The sequence below is a fragment of the Athene cunicularia genome, assembly GCF_003259725.1.
Source record: "Athene cunicularia isolate RWA chromosome 5 unlocalized genomic scaffold, athCun1 chr5_part1, whole genome shotgun sequence".
In the NCBI taxonomy this organism is placed as follows: domain Eukaryota; kingdom Metazoa; phylum Chordata; class Aves; order Strigiformes; family Strigidae; genus Athene; species Athene cunicularia.
Window position 1 is genome coordinate 7601439 of NW_020799101.1, and position 15776 is coordinate 7617214.

Genomic DNA, 15776 nt, shown 5'->3' on the forward strand with positions numbered 1-15776 from the left:
CCCTCGCAGCAGCCCAAAGCGCCCGAACGCTGCCCGAGTCCTGGAGCAACCCGTGGCTCTAGGACAGCCTTTGGGGTTCCCTCAGCCAGGAAGGAACGGGGCCACTTCTTCGGGTTTTCTTTTTTTTTTTTTTGGTTATTATTATTTTGGTCAAGTTGCTCTCCACCTGCATTTGTTCCAATTTCAGGTTATTTATTTAAATGCTAAAAAAATAAAATTGGTTCCTTTCTCTAATGAGTTCAAAGGCACTTCATCAGATTTGTCAGAAACGTGGAGCTTTTAAGCTGCTTATACGCTGAAATACGCTCTCTCTCTTCTGCTTTACTCCCCAGACTCCCCTTTCCCTTTATAACAAGGTTATGCATTTTCCTTATCAGTGTTAAAGCTGTCACCTGAAAGGCAGAGACACGACTGCATGCAGCTGGGAAACAACGCTACACACAAGGCACTAGGTCCCATTTTGCAATGCAGTTGCTGGGAAGTGTCACTGGCGCATCTAATACAAAAAGCTCTTACAGAGGATCCCATTTGTCTCATTTTAAAGAGAAAAAAAATTGTGTATGTGTCAGAAGCGTGCTAGGTCCAAGCCCTGTGAGCATTTTCACAGGTCTTTTCATGCTGCCAGTTCATCTAAATCATAAAAATAATAATCTGATTGGCTTCAACACTGGAATTAAAAAAACAAACCCTAGACTAAAATTTACCTGAGCTCACAACAAATTACTCTGTATAAATGTGAACACATGCATTATGTTTCTTAACAAGGATCAAATCCCTGCATTAATGGAGCTAATGATGGAACTATGCTGGCCTCATATAAAGTGCAGGCCTGAGAAAAACAGCTTTATTCCATTGAAGAGCGAAATGCAGGGAGAGAAAAGGAGGTCCCTTCTCCCCCATGCCATTTTGATCCTTTATTTTATTTTACTGTGACACCCAAGAGCAGCAACTGCACTGGCACTGTCTGACACTGATGCCTCTGTGGATGAATTTCTCTTACTGGAGTAAGAGGCAGAGCTGTGTGCTGCCATCTCACAAATAATTCAGGGATGCAGCAAGACTGCTGCCGTGGGAAAAGCAGCCAGCACTCACAAAGAGGATTTCAGACCGCTGATAATGAGTTCAAAGCCTTGGCTTGTTAATAAGCTTATTTATTCCCACTACATAGGTCAACAATTCATTTCATAAAAGGATGATGAAAGACTGACCAGTCCAGACAAAATGTCTCCTATCCCTTGGAAATGCTTTCCTTGCCATTTAATTTTCATGGTGCATTATGGGCTGCAAGGGCTTTTGCCACTCCCTTACTCTTCATTTTCCTTCTCTTTAATTATTCTCAGATCCTGCAGGTACACATGATGTTTTTTTTGACTTACAAGGTCTCCTGCCTGAGGAACTCCCTGTCCAAAATGGATTGAAAAATAAAAAGGGAGATTTAGCCATTAGGATAGCAGCCAATTGAACTGAGACCAGGGAGTTTTTTCCCTTTTGTCTGAGGAACTGCTTATTTTATAAATTCAGACTGTGGAAAGGGAGCAGAGGAGCAGAAGCAGAAAAAAAAAAAATCCAACTACTACTCTTGTAATCTTCTAGGTCAGCTGGATTTGGCAGATTGTCAGCAATCAGGATGGTATAAAGGAGAGAAATTCAGTGTCACTGAAGAGCAACTAAGAGGAAAAAGTAATTTTACAGGGATCAGGTGTTGTGCAAAGACTACATCTATTTAAATACAATATGGCTGTTCAATACCTTAATGTGTTCCTTGGCTTTGTAGAGCTCTTCATGTTCAACTGGAAGTGGATCTTTTACCTTCTCCTTCAGTTCTTGCAGTGTGCTTTCTAATTCTTTGGTCTGCTTTTCACAGCAGTCCCAACTCTGCTCAGGGAGACCCAAGGAAGTTATAAAAAGTTAAGATACTTTATCATGATGTATTGTACCATATGGATATGTTACAAAATAGCCTCTTCAACCCACTGAAATTAATAATCATGCGCTCTGCTTATTTGGATTTGCTTTTTAAGACACTGTACCACCCACAAGAATTTGCATAGATTTACAGAACAACTTGCACCCTTTCTTGTATTTAAGGTTTGTCTTACAGAGCATTTCTGCTAATTTTGTCTTCTCCAACCTGAGAGGCTTTTAGCATATTTTTTGGATTGCGGATTGTATCCATGACAGTATTCAATTTTAAGACACACCTATGTGCTGTCTAGCCATGAAAGCAAATTTATTGCTCTAAGGAAATAAATATAACCTACCCTTTTGTTCAGAGGTGCAACAACAGGAGGAGCAACAAGTCATGCTACTCCCTCTAAGCTAAATTTTAGCTCAGGCTTCACAGCCTGAACCAGGAGAGAGCTCCAGGCCACAGGGAGCATGAAAACAGAGCAGGAACACCCATTCTAGCAACAAATGGATGCCAACCCCCTTCTCCTCTGGAGAATCAGGGGACCGCAGTTTTAGCTTATCACAAGCGCTGATGACACATGACAGGCACTTCCCTCAGAGCCCCTCTGCAGTGAGCAGTAGCTCAACATTTGCCTTGTTGCTACAGAGCCCAGCCCTGGCGACAGTGGGGCAGGGAAGATATTGAGGCCCAATGCCAGAGAAGCAGGTGCTGCTCCTCCCTGGGGAAGGCATCATCTACCTGTAGGGTGCTGTTGAGCTGCATCTTCTTCTTCTCCAGCTGGACCTGTGTGTCCCCCCAACTCTGCTGTAACTGGCTGAGCTCCTCCTGGAGAACAGCGCTGGTCTCGGGATCAGAGACGCTGCGCAACTTCTCCCCAACATCGATGATTAAGGAGTACATCGCTTGCCACCTCTGAAGAATCACTGTCTTACTCTTTAAAACAAAACAAAACAAAAATCAAGTTTCTAAGCTTTCTTAGCAAGCTTTAGACACGCATTCCTGGCATTTCACTTGGAAAGAAGTGAAGACTCGTAAAGCGAGTTTCAAGGCACTAGTTTGTTCATGTTCACAAAAGAGTAATAATAGATTTTCTGCTATTTGCTTTTTTAATTTCAGAAAAATCAGATTCTTTCTGATGTTCCGATCTATAAAACTCTACAATAGTTTTTCACAGACTGAATCTGTAGGGTGAAAGTTCGGCAGTTAGAAAAAGATGGAAATTCAGTTGTCTGAGTTAGAATGAAAAAACAGTTTAAGTTCTGTTAGCACCTCTAGCATCAACAACTAAGGCAAATTTTTCAGTGATAACAGCTCCGTTAATCATGACATACTCCAAGTGAAGTAAGCCATCAATATCAATTTGCCTACAACACAAATTTCTCTAGAACACAAGCAAATACAATTGATGTTTCTTTCTGTAAAACAACAGCAGAAGAGAAAAGCAATTTGGAGTAGGAGGGAGAAGACTTTCTGGCTTTTCTCACTAAGGAAAAGCATGAGCGCTAACTTGTAAAATCTACTGAAAATCATCTTTACACAGCAGGTAAAAATAAAGATGAAATAAACAGGGCAAATGCCAAATGGAATACTGGTAATGTGTTAATCTTCGACCATGCAAATGGCATTTAATAATGTATTTTTGAAAGGTTTTTGATTGCCTTAAGCAACCATGAAGTTCGCTACTCGTTTTTACTTTCTTATAAAACAAAGAGGTGCATAATTATTAAATGGAAAACCAAGATATCCCAAATTAAGAAAGGAAAATATTTTTTTCCACTGCATGTGAAATGCAGAACTCGCAGCCGTGAAGAACTGCTGCCCAGGTCTGTGCATGTTGGAGTGGTGGCTCCAAGGACAGACCCCCTTGCAAGTGCTTTATCTTCTGCTCCTGGCACCTCCTGCCCCTCGCTGCCTACACAGGACCCATATGGCCTGTCTTGCCACATATGTGCCTGCTTCCTTCAGGCAAACTGCAAGGCCTGTATTCAGCAGCTGTGTCAGTAAGATGCACACAGACCTACAGGGTACCTCTTGACCAGGGTTTCTGCCAAATCTCCCTGGCACCCTGCATTTCTGTGTTCTTATCAGTAATATTTTTAAAGCGTACAAAGCTACTAAATGACAATATTGACCAGGAAGTTTCCTAGTATAATGAGCCTTTCACAATGTCACCGTTTTCTCATTTATGTTCAGCTTTAAGAAAAAGTGTCAGCAATTGGTTTTCCCAAGCATGTGATTTTAAAGCTTTTAACCTTACTGGACAGAATTTGTTTCAGTCTGAGAAAAAAAGCACAGATTTTAATTTATGATAAATAAATACACAGTACCTTGAAATCATGAATTAGATTTCTAAGCTGGTAAATGCTATAGCAGTCCTGGCTCTTCACAGCTATGAGGAAGCTGTTTATATCAGCAAGAAATCTGGTGAGACTCCGCAGGGAACTCCTGAAGAGCTGCCATTGGCTCACAAGTCCATCGATATCTTTCTTCCTCTGCTGAACCATCCGGATAACATTCTGCCACTGCTCTTTCAGCAGTGTGAGCTTGGAAATAAACTCTGTTCTGAAAATGGCAAGTGTTGAGTGTTAATAAATTTTGAACTCAAGGCTGCATTTTACAATAATTGTGATAGATTTCCATTTGTGACATTGTATACCAATTACAATACCCAACTATGCAAAAAGCTCTATGCAGCCCTAAGCTCAGCCCTGCTCTCTGTATTCCATCTGTTAAGCAGTCAAAAAAAGCTTTTATGTGATACGAGAATGGATAATACAAGTCATTGTTGCTATTGTGATATGGCATCATATAGTACAGCAATCACAGAAAGAATATGCACTAAACACTTCTCTGAAGAACAAGGAGGACTAAGGTCAATGCAAGTGTGACAAGGTCTCTGATTATGCTGCAAAATTGATCGGTGCTTTTACCAGGCTGTAAGTGGGAGTTCAACCATCATCGTATTCTACAGCAGTGAGACCTAACTGCAAAGTGAAAAGGTTCTGTGTTGTTATTGAACCCACTCAAGCTGTTTTTGGCCTCTTCTACAAAGTGGTTAGATGACCCAGCAGATCTAGTTGGAGTGATTAAGACAACTCCCATCTATCAATTCTGCTCCTCTGCAGGAGGCCACAGCCGCCAGATTAACTCAAACAAACACTTGCATTTGTGGAGCTAGTTTCAACACAAAAATGTAGCAGATTTGCTTAGTTTAGCCCTGTCTTACTCAGAAGCTTTAAGCTAAGCTGTGGACTTCATACTGAATTGGCTGAGGAGAGGACACACACTATCCTGCCACCTCTCTGGAAGCTGCAAAAAGTGGCAGAGAGCGGCAATGTGTTCACAGAAGAAACGCCTGAGGCAGTTGAACCTCTGCTCACAAATATTACTTCCTGCTTCTCACTCTACACTAAGAGACAAGTTTAAGATCATAGTGATAAAAACACCAGGATTAGCTACCATATGTTTGGGTTGCATGGCCAATGACTCAATGCCCTGTCATGTATGCCAGGGGCAAGGTGGATACTTGAAAAAGTAGAGAGGGCTAGGAAGAGAGAAATGATCCTTCATATGCATCATCCTCGTTACCCTCTTTAAGAAGGTAGCTTCTCAACCACAGTTACAGTTTCAACAACTGCAGGGTAGAAGTAGACAAGGAAGCCTCCTGTTCAGAAGCAATTATTTTTGTTAGGCAGAACATCCAGTTACTATCCAAAATGCAGTCCGGCCAGAGCACCTCTTTCTCACAGCACCTTCTCACACTTCTGCAGAATGTGCCAACGGGTTATTTAAAGAGTGAACTTAGTCAAGAATTTGGGTTTATGTCCTCATGAGAGCAAATATTCAATACCAACTCCAAGGAAGAGAGCCTATTCACTGAATTACCAAGATCTTAGGGAGAAAACAAATAGATTACCTTTTCTCTGCTTCTCCAGATTCCAAAGAGAGTAGAACTTTTGCTATGATAGAATTAAATGTCTGCTGATTTATGGAAATCTCAGTTTGCAGCATCTGAAAATACCGTAAGAACAAGTTTTTACTATTCAGTGAACCTCCTTTTCTATGAAAGATGGTTCTGCTCCTCTAGAGTGACAGCATTTACTTAAATCTAAATGCTGAAATGCTGAAATTATTTTCAAGTGCTAGTGCCAAATGCATCCTAAAAGATTCCACACTTTTTGGATACCAGGAGGAATTTGCACATTTGTGATAGCAGAACCCACCAGGAGCTGTATGTTACAGGTAGTCTGAAGCCTAAAGTTTGCTGGACTCATTCATGAGAAATGCAATCTAAACAGAAACCTACAGAAAAGGTATAAAAGGTGAATTTATTGTTTATAATAACTAGCAAAAGTTTATTCTAGAAATAATTTCATTGCAATGAATGATTTATTTGGAGAGGTCTAAGAGAGAAAATAAATTTCTATGGACCCTAATGGGTACCACTAACATGCAGAGACTTAACACGCCATGGAATTAGCACAATACTTTGGGGAGTGTGAAGCTGTGGTCCACTGTGGCAGCACAAAGCTCACCCTAACAGTTTATGATGTTTAGCATTTACCACATGATGTTTTCTTCTGTAGTTTGGTTGGTTTTCCATCCTCTTGCCACTAGGACAAAGTCTATAGATAGGACACTTTGCTTAGAAGTGCATCCACATGCTACTGCTAGCATGAAATAAATGTTCTCCCCTGAGTGGATACTGTCGTACACGTATGAGACACTACATAACAAACAGCAAGTGCTTCGAAAAGTGCCAGGGAAACAGATTTGCACCAAAATCTAACAATTTTGGTCAAAACATAAATATGCTGTGAAAACTTTTTGGTTTAAAACACAGTTTTTCTTCCAGAAACTGTTAAGGTTCCTGCCAGATCACCAGCAAACTGCCTAGCTAGTTGCCGTAGGCCTCAGTGCTCTGGGACAGGCAGACAGACAAATAACCTCAGGATTGGAGAAATCCAGGACTTCCATGACACAACACTTGAGGATGCACTCCTAAAGGTCTGATCTCTGCAAAAAGGTATCCATCCGTTTTGGAAAAAGATTTTCACATTTCAGAGTTTTCCTCTGAATAAGTAAAAGGACACATTTCAAGAGTGAAATGCTCTGTAAAACTCTGCCCAGATCTAATTTCAAAAGGCATAGACTTTTCTAGTGATTTACCGCTCCCTTTCAAGAAGATGCTTCAATTTATAGAGTCAGCTTTACCTCATATACTCTCTGTTGCTCTTGCAGTTTTTCAAACTGTCCTGGAATATTTGTTTTTAAGGCCTCTTTCATTTTTTCTAGGAATTTCATCCAATTTTCACATTTCTGAAAGAATTTCTTTTCATCATTTTGAGTCCCCTCAAGCATACTGCAAAACAAAAGAAATAATCAGAAATTATTGTGTTGGTCGTTGTTTTTCTGGATACACTTGCATATGGTCTAATGTGGTGGTGAGTAATACGAACGTAATAGGGTTTTGCTTGGCAGTTTCCTGCCTTCTTCACCTATGAATATCCAGATTTTTGCTTCAAGTGACTTGGAATACAAATAGCTACTGAATAATCAAATAAATTGAAAGGGCAGGAAGTCAACTTGGAAAGGCCCTGAGAAAGCTGAGAACAGATTACACGACTTCCCATGCTTCAGTTTGGTTTTGATTTTCCCCACAGAAATGGAAATGGTTAGTAGTGACTTTGTGTTTGCATTTCAGACCTGCAGCGTTCCAGAGCAGCTGCTGTCTTCTGGCTCCACTGCCGAGTCAGGCTCTGCATTTTCTGCAGAGTGAAATCACTGAGTGGCAACTTAATGCTTGCTTCATTCAAACTCTCTATGCTTGGAGAAAGTGCAGCAAGGTCCAGTGTGTGATTCTGGAATTAAAAAAATAAATTAGTTGCAAATACTGCCTTTTTTTCATTTCAAAGAAATACAGAAGCCTCTTCTGTAGAAAGCATCTGCATGTTATGCATCCAAAGTGCTAACTCAAAACCTCCCAACATTTCTGTATTAACTTCAAAGAACATAGGAAACAAAAAAGTCGCAATTCCCTTACACAAGGCCCATTTTTCCAAAAATACCAAACAGATACTCAAGAGCTGGTACCTGCAGATTTACTTTGTACCCTACATTGAGGCCAACAGGGTGGCTCCAGAGCAAAGCTAGGGAAAAAGATCTCCCATCAACCTCAAATCTATCTTTTCCTCCCCTCCATGCAGACATTCAGCCTGCAATACATATCTAGAGTTTTTATGAACTTAAATCATTGCTTTTTTGTGTTTTGGATGAGATTATAGTTACTCTGATGGAAGTGCTATAACTACAATACTTAGGTCTCAAAAAGTTTCTTGAAGTAAGCAGGAACTAGAATCATACAGACACTTAAATCCTGAGCAGAATCTTTTTGCACTTGGGAATCCAAACATACCATGAGCAATTCTAAGTTGTCTGTTTCTCCCTCTAGACAGAGGCTGTCAAAGGCATCCGTGCAATTCTTGACATGACCTTCCAGTGTTTCAAGGCAGTTCTTGAAATCCTCCAGTTGTGAAAGATTGAACTAAGGTGAATATTGCATATTTATATTAATTCTTATTTAATACACATTTTCAGTATACAAAAAGGAGCAATAAGCAGTATTGTCAGGCAAACAAATGGATGTTAAATCCAAAGTCAATGTACTTATAACTCACTTACTGAACTTCTTCCATTTTTGCACTGGATAAGGGGAAAATATAAGCCAAAGCAGAGGGCAAGAAACTGAATCTCTAAATCCTGAGAGATTCATGTGTACCTTGAAGGAATAGGTGCATCTGCAATACCTTTTTGTAGCTTTGGGCTGTTTGATTTATTGTGAAATTGGCAATTTATTGTGAAATTAGCTTATCAGAGGAAAGAAACTTGTGAAAATGAGCTTCCTTTGAGCTGCACACAAGGCCTGCTCCCATGTATCTACAGCCAAGGCTGTACAGCTTATGTGAGCTCTGTGGAGAGAACTAAGTAGGGCTGGAATTCAACTGTTTTATTCACTAGGTTGGTTTCTTTAGGCCAGGGAGAAGAGCACCAGGAAAGCTTTTTCTTTATTGCAAGAATTAAGCTCCACATCTCTAATAACAATAAAACAGCAACATTTTTATAAGGAATGAATGGCCAAAATTGGTGTGGGGAGAGAGACAGTTCTGTGGTAATACTACAGGGTTACACAAGAGAAAATAACTACCCAGAAATTAAATTCTTCATGGGGTGAGAAGTATGGGAATATGAGAAATCTGTTATCTTCACAAAGATATCTGGCTTCCAGCCACTGAACTGTGCTGGTAGATGAAGTCATACATAGAGTTGGCTGAAAATTTCTTGATGAATTTGGGTTTACATTAGAACAGAACAATTCATTGAAACCGGACTTTTTCACAGCAACAGACTAGTTTTACATCAGTAAATGTACAGCAGTACATTTGCTTGGAAGTTTTGTCAGGAATACTGGTGCGGGGGGAAGTCAATCCCACAGCACTCCTGTGAGCAGAGCATCATACGGGGAAACCTGGATTCAGGTCCCTCCCTACTCTGCCTGAACAGGGCTGTGAATCTGGTCTTCAAAACTGCATCCAATGAGCACAGTTTTCTGTTTGTTTTAGGACGTTGTGTGCACTCTTATCAAAGTAAATGGAGCCCTCAGGTTTTTTCCAAGGCATAGCTGAGAAAATTTACAACCTACTTTGAAGGTCATAGAATAAAAATACCTTTCCTAACCATTAATCATCTGAGGGTCCCATACTGCTTGACTGGAATAGGTCCACTTACAAAGGCTTGTTAGAGCAACACAAGCAGGTAAGAAGTGTGAAACCCTTCCTTCAGCTGTCCCTCTGGCTTCATGTATTATTTCTTTACATAGTTGATCATACTGTCGAGTTTTATTTTATTGAAATTTTATTTCAGTAGAACTACAGGGCTCTAGTGAAGAAGTTATCTCACACTGACAAACAATTTAATATTCAAAAAAATACCTCAAACTCATCTAACTTCCTCTGCAACATCTTTTCCAAATAGGATGCTCTCTGGAGTGGCTGCAGCTTCTCCAACAGAATGGCTTGTGCAGCTGTCCCAGCCTGCTGTTTTATCCTATCAGCCAACAAAGACATCTGGGTATGGCATCCTGCTATGTTTTGAAGGCTATGCTGTAAATTCTGATGAGAGAAGGGAAAAGAAAAAAAAAAAGTCAGCAAATGAATCAGATCGTCATTCATGTGCCACTTTCATTTAGTATCTTTTGTTGCTGTAACTAAGCTCTTTTTGTTGATCTCCTCTGGGAGCCAAATTCAGTTATGGTGAAAGCTTCAGTCTTTTACTCAGAGGATAATGGGAACTGCATCCATTGACTCCACTGCTGGGAAAGGCACAGTTCAAAGTTCAGTGGAACACCGGTGACTTCAGGCAGTGAGATACTACTGCTACAGAGGAGATTAGAGAGAGAAATCAGAATATCCCTCTCTACAGAATGGATTTACACTAGCAGATGGAGAAATGGGCCCATGCTGCCAATGAGAAATGCTGTTATGTTACAAACATACCAGTACTTTGGATCCCTTAGTGACTGAGGACTATGGTTTTGGTTTTATTTGTTCCCCTTTACTACAGTCATGATGCTATAAAATTAAACTCCAAAGGCAGTATAAGAACAAAGGGAGTCATTTTAACTCATTGAATGTATCTGATTATTCTTTTGACCTGGACAACTGTCATTTACTTTTTGCTGTGAAACCCCCTGGAACTTGTCACTGTATATAGTCTCTTCTGTGGGTGATGAACAAAGACTGATAGAAAAAAGTAGGTATGTTTCCCTAAAAATCAAAATGGCTCTTAGTTCCTGACCCCTGTCTTTGGAATGGATCATATTGTAAACCACCACTTCAGCCATTTAGAAGATAACCCATTTTGATTTCTTACTCTCTGTATAGGACTTTATTTATTGTGGCAACAGAGTTCCATAAAACCATAATCTTTCCTAATATATACTAGAAGAAAAGATTAGAGAGATTAAAATACAGTTTCTAATGCACATGTATTTTCAAATCATATCACTGATCCTCTTTCTTCTAACTCACCACCTTCAAAAAACCACAATAAATTCCATGTGTCCTACCCACACATACCAGGACAGGATCTACAGTGCTAATGGCACTCTAGTGGTTATGCCTTGCTCTGTAGGTGCAAAACTTCCCCCAAATTTTCAGCAAATGTGATGCCTTTTTGCTGACCTATTGATGATTTTATGTCACAGACATTAATAGATCAGAAGAAAGTGAAAATGTTTTGGTCTAATCTTTGCTGCTGTCAGTTGTTTCTGACATAGGAAGAAATACGAGTTCTCATTCCTACAATGTAAAGTTTCTTAATTGGCCACATGCAAAATGGAGTACTTTTGACTTCTTCAAGTACATGCTAGAGATTCATAAAGTGTGATGAATCATTGCTCTGTCCTGAAATAAAGATTATTATATTTCTTTATTGCAGTCTGAAGAAACCAAAAATGTCAGAAACTAATGACAGCTTTGCTGTTTGGGAGAGTCAAATGTACCCTGTGGTGTCAGCATGAGATCTCATTTGCCTAAAGTCAGAAGCAATTAGGATAATCTAATGAGCTCAGAAATCTGTGAAATTATCAGACCAGGCCAAAAAAAGTACCAAAGCCAAATAAACCAATTTGAAAACTGTGGAAGACTTCAGGATGGTCCTCTGTTATGGAAAACTGGTCTATTTTCCCCACCTATTGTTCTAGTAGATATTATATCTCCTCCCAAGCAGTCCCATATAAATAGTTTTTGGTTTAACAATTTCTTCCAACACAAGACTAATCCTTTGTATAAAGCAGAAAGGGGCAGAGATGGAATATGATTGCTCCCTTTTGCTTTTTTCTCATCTTATGCGAACTCTAGTTTCGTTTGGTGTCAGGATCTGGTCAAAGTATTTAAAGAAAATACAAAGGTGCTTGTTAATGGAAAAAAACCCATAGATTTTATGTTTTCCACTGACTGTATTTGAGGGTGGAGGGGGCTAGAAGATGTTATTTTGATTTTTTTCCTCAAAAATAAATTCTGATTTGTGCCAGGCAGCAGAAACATTAATGTACCTTTATATCCTGTATCCTTTGCTTCAGGGTTTCTATCATGTTATCCTCGGGCATGTGAGCATCCAAGAGCTGAGTGCACTGCTCTTTGTGCTGTTGTAATTTGGCTGCTGCCTCAGTGCATGAAGTATTGAAGGGCTCCCAAAGCTGCAGGGTTGCTTGTGCTGCCCGCAGTTGATCTGTGATGTCTTCATTTACTGAGTTCCACCTGCCAAAAGGATAAGAGCATTTTCCTAGTAGATTCTCCTCCAGAATATGATTTGCTGTAGGATTCCTGGGGGAGTTTCTTTGCATTCAGACCCATGTTACTGAAAGCCCACTGACACAGCACCATTTTGTGCTCTGTGATCCACCACAAAAAAGGTAATATCAGCCTCTCCTCACGCAGATACCCTTAGACAGGTGAGTTGTAGTAATATAGATTTAAAAATCTGATAAGACATTCAAGTCTTGTCTCAGCAACTTTTTTTTTTTTTAAATACTAATAACTGGGGGTCTTTTTTGCAAGCTTACCTTGTGCGTGCCTCTGTGCACTTCTGTTCAATAATTTCTGCAAAGGAGGGGGAGCAGTTCTTCATCAGGTTACTGGCAGCAGTCTGGAGCTTGGCCCAGCTTTCTTCACTGTTCTCTGATTCATCTTGAAGAGACTGCAGAATGGATTATTGCACTTAGTTGGGGAGATGAACAACGTAAGTATAGCTTCCCCTATATATTGGTACGGATAGTGTAGCAATAATGCCACACATTTGCAGCACAGATTAAAATGTTTGTGAAAAATCTAACATCTGACACTAAAAATTAGGAAGCTAACAGAGAGGTGAAATGGTCCAAATTAAAAAAACATTCAGGAAGCCTATTTTAAACTGAGGTAATTTATGTGCTCCTAAAGAAAAAGCTCATTTACAAAACCCACAGCCTTGTACTGATTAAATTAATTCACTAGAAACCTAAAATGTTTATATTTTAAGCCACCATTTCAGGGAAATTTCTACTGGCAGTAAAATTGGCTTGACAACTCCTGTCCCTGGCGATGTGTTTCGCCTCCTATTACAGGCAATTGCAGAACTCTGTGAGCTGATCCAGACTGAAAATAAAGAGGGTGATGGAAAGAAGGAGGTAAGAAGGTGCCCAGTTCCTTCCAGTAATTATGTGTCCCCAGGTGAGGGTGGAAAGCACTTATACAGGCTTTACTGCTGAGAGGAAGGGGACCCCAGCTCTCTGAAGGGCAACTCAACAGTTGACTTTGCGCTGGAGCAATTATAAATGCCAGGCTCAGGGATCCCCCTGCTCTGCCCCAGGGCTGCTGCACCCACCCAGCCCAAGGCACAGCTTTTGGGAAGGGGAATCCTTGGTCCTGGACCTTGACTCCAGTGCTGTTTATGTGTGGAAAAATACTTCAGTGCAAATAAGACTTTAATGCAAAATGTGTCAGTGGTCACTAGCACAGTGTCTGGGACATAGTACTCCAAGGGGAGCATTCAAACCACAGATCAGGAGATAGTGTCTCTTTGCCAATTTTCTCCCAGGTCCCCTTCATTTCTGCACTGAGTCCCAGCATTGATGCACAGGCATCTCCTTCCTTATGCTACAGCCTTATGGCAGAGCATCTTCCTGGGAAGCGCAAGCAAATTTCCTTTCAACCAGTGAGCTAAAAACCAACATCTTTCACCTGAATGGTGAGTAACCTATGGCAAACACATGCAGTGATGGCATTAGTTTTTCCTTGGAGATTCTGCTAGCCCACAGTAAGGCAAACATGGTAGCAACTGACTTGTAGTCTCTTGAACTTTGGCACCTAAATTGCACTGAAGTTGAACTTATGTGCTAAATAAAGTACAAAGTCTAAAAATAGTACTGAGTGCCTCTGGACGTAAAAAAAAAAATAATTCCACTGACATCAATGGCACTTGCTCAGAGAAACTTTTCTGTCTTTTTTTTTTCAGTGGAGTTTGTTTGTTTAAAGGCCCAGAAGTATAGAAATATGACAAATTCAGTAGATTTACCTGGAGAGTTTTGACCTGTTTTTTCAAAGCTTCCAATGACACCACAGAAGGTTTGCACTGTTCTACGCAGTATAAATATCTTGTTGTCGTCAGGCTGACTTCTGCATAAACTTCATCATATAATCTCCACTGCTCCAGTATTGACTGCATTGAGGTCTTTAACTGTGCAACCTGCAAATGAACCATTTTTATTACTATCTCTTGGGTAGTCCTGACATATAAATCACCTTTACATTGACTTCAAAATTTAAGCTTAATGCTCACTCCATGACAATCCACAAGAATTTCACAAGTTGGAGTATTTTCCTACTTGGTAAGGAATTGTGCAGGCTTCAAACCAAGAAGTAAACAGTATTTAGAGTGAAGTCTAAGAATTTGCTGGAAATAAAATATTTAGCCAGAGTTCAAGGTAGCACTGTTCTATCAGACACAACTCCAAAAGCCCCCCAAAAGTAAAAAAATAGTGAAATAATGAACTGCTTATTCCTTTCTGCCAAACTCAATGTGAAGTGGAAGAAAGTTGAGAGACTTAATCTTCTTAGGAAGTGGATAGTTTCATCCAGAGTTCAAGTTCCCTTTTAATGAAAATTTGAAGGGAAATTGTTTTGTATGGAATAAGATGCTACTACAATACTCTGGAGAGCTATCATCCTTCTTATGCCATTGTGCTTTAATAATGCAGACCCACCTGAATCACAGTCTAGGACCTTCAGGATTCTCATATGAAATTAAATGGTAGATATCCTCTTTGTTTTCTATGTCTCTTTCATTACTACAGTTGTTTAATCTATATTGGAGCAAAAATGGTTTCCATTTGCCACATACTTCCAGACAATGCAAACACAAACCCACAGTCCTCCTTCAGTGTGATGTGTCACTTTTATCCTTCCATATCAGGTAAGTGCATAAGGCATGTCTTGGGTTAGACCAAACATTCATCTAGTTCAGTATCTATTTTCAGTCATGCCAGCACCAGATGCTTTGAGAAGAGCATGAAAATGAGGCAAGCAAACAAGCATGTCTCCAGGGGACCTGGCAAAGCCAGATGCCAGATTTCACTTATGACTATTCATCTACACAGTGGAAGATGAAGACTTTTCTACACTGTAGTGCATGCTAAATAGAGTGCATGGATCATTGTATCCTAGTATCCTAGTTCCAGGCATGCAGGAGTAAATGGACTAATCATCCCTATTCTCATTTGAATCATGGTACAGGTGGGAGGAATCTCTAATTACTTTTTGTAGCCTGCAGCTAATTACTGCCCACACAAGGAAGATGGAAAGACCATGCTCGTGAAATGTCTCTGGACCACAGACTCCCTGTCTTAAGATCAGCCTACGGACAATACAATCAATGTATCACATCTCCTTAACCTATATTTGAAATCACAGCCTGGCTCTGCTGAGAGCAGTCGTCCGTGGGAAGAAAACTGCACTTGGTGTTTCATCGCACATGCAGACAACTAGGCTGTAAGAACATTCTGCAGTTTTAAAGTTTGATACTTAAGTCATAAAAATACTAAAATTAACGTGACCCATGGTGACTGTAAGAAGAAAAAAGCACTAGGCTGTCAATCCTGCCAATTTCAATTCCCAGTTCTACAGCAGAAGTAAAAACTTTCATCATGTACACACACAAAAATTTCTCTGCTTTCTTGGTAAGAAACAGCCACACCATTTCTGTTGAAACTTAAAACAAGAAGCAGCAGACCCATCTGGACTCACACCTCAGGAGGAAGAGTTCAAGCAAA

At 40.1% G+C, this 15776-nt stretch overlaps 1 protein-coding gene across 7 annotated transcripts in view; it reads right to left on the bottom strand.

Annotated features, from left to right (window-relative positions):
- Positions 1-15776, bottom strand: part of SYNE2 (spectrin repeat containing nuclear envelope protein 2) — a 196589-nt gene that overhangs the window by 36237 nt on the left and 144576 nt on the right. For all 7 annotated transcript variants that reach the window (XM_026849688.1, XM_026849685.1, XM_026849686.1 and 4 more), the window contains 11 exons: positions 14024-14194; positions 12534-12667; positions 12024-12228; positions 9901-10080; positions 8328-8456; positions 7619-7773; positions 7127-7274; positions 5829-5923; positions 4240-4474; positions 2651-2845; positions 1750-1875 (listed from right to left, as the gene is read on the bottom strand). In XM_026849688.1, the coding sequence (XP_026705489.1) occupies positions 1750-1875; positions 2651-2845; positions 4240-4474; positions 5829-5923; positions 7127-7274; positions 7619-7773; positions 8328-8456; positions 9901-10080; positions 12024-12228; positions 12534-12667; positions 14024-14194 (1773 nt within the window). The remainder of the gene's footprint in view (positions 1-1749; positions 1876-2650; positions 2846-4239; positions 4475-5828; positions 5924-7126; positions 7275-7618; positions 7774-8327; positions 8457-9900; positions 10081-12023; positions 12229-12533; positions 12668-14023; positions 14195-15776) is intronic.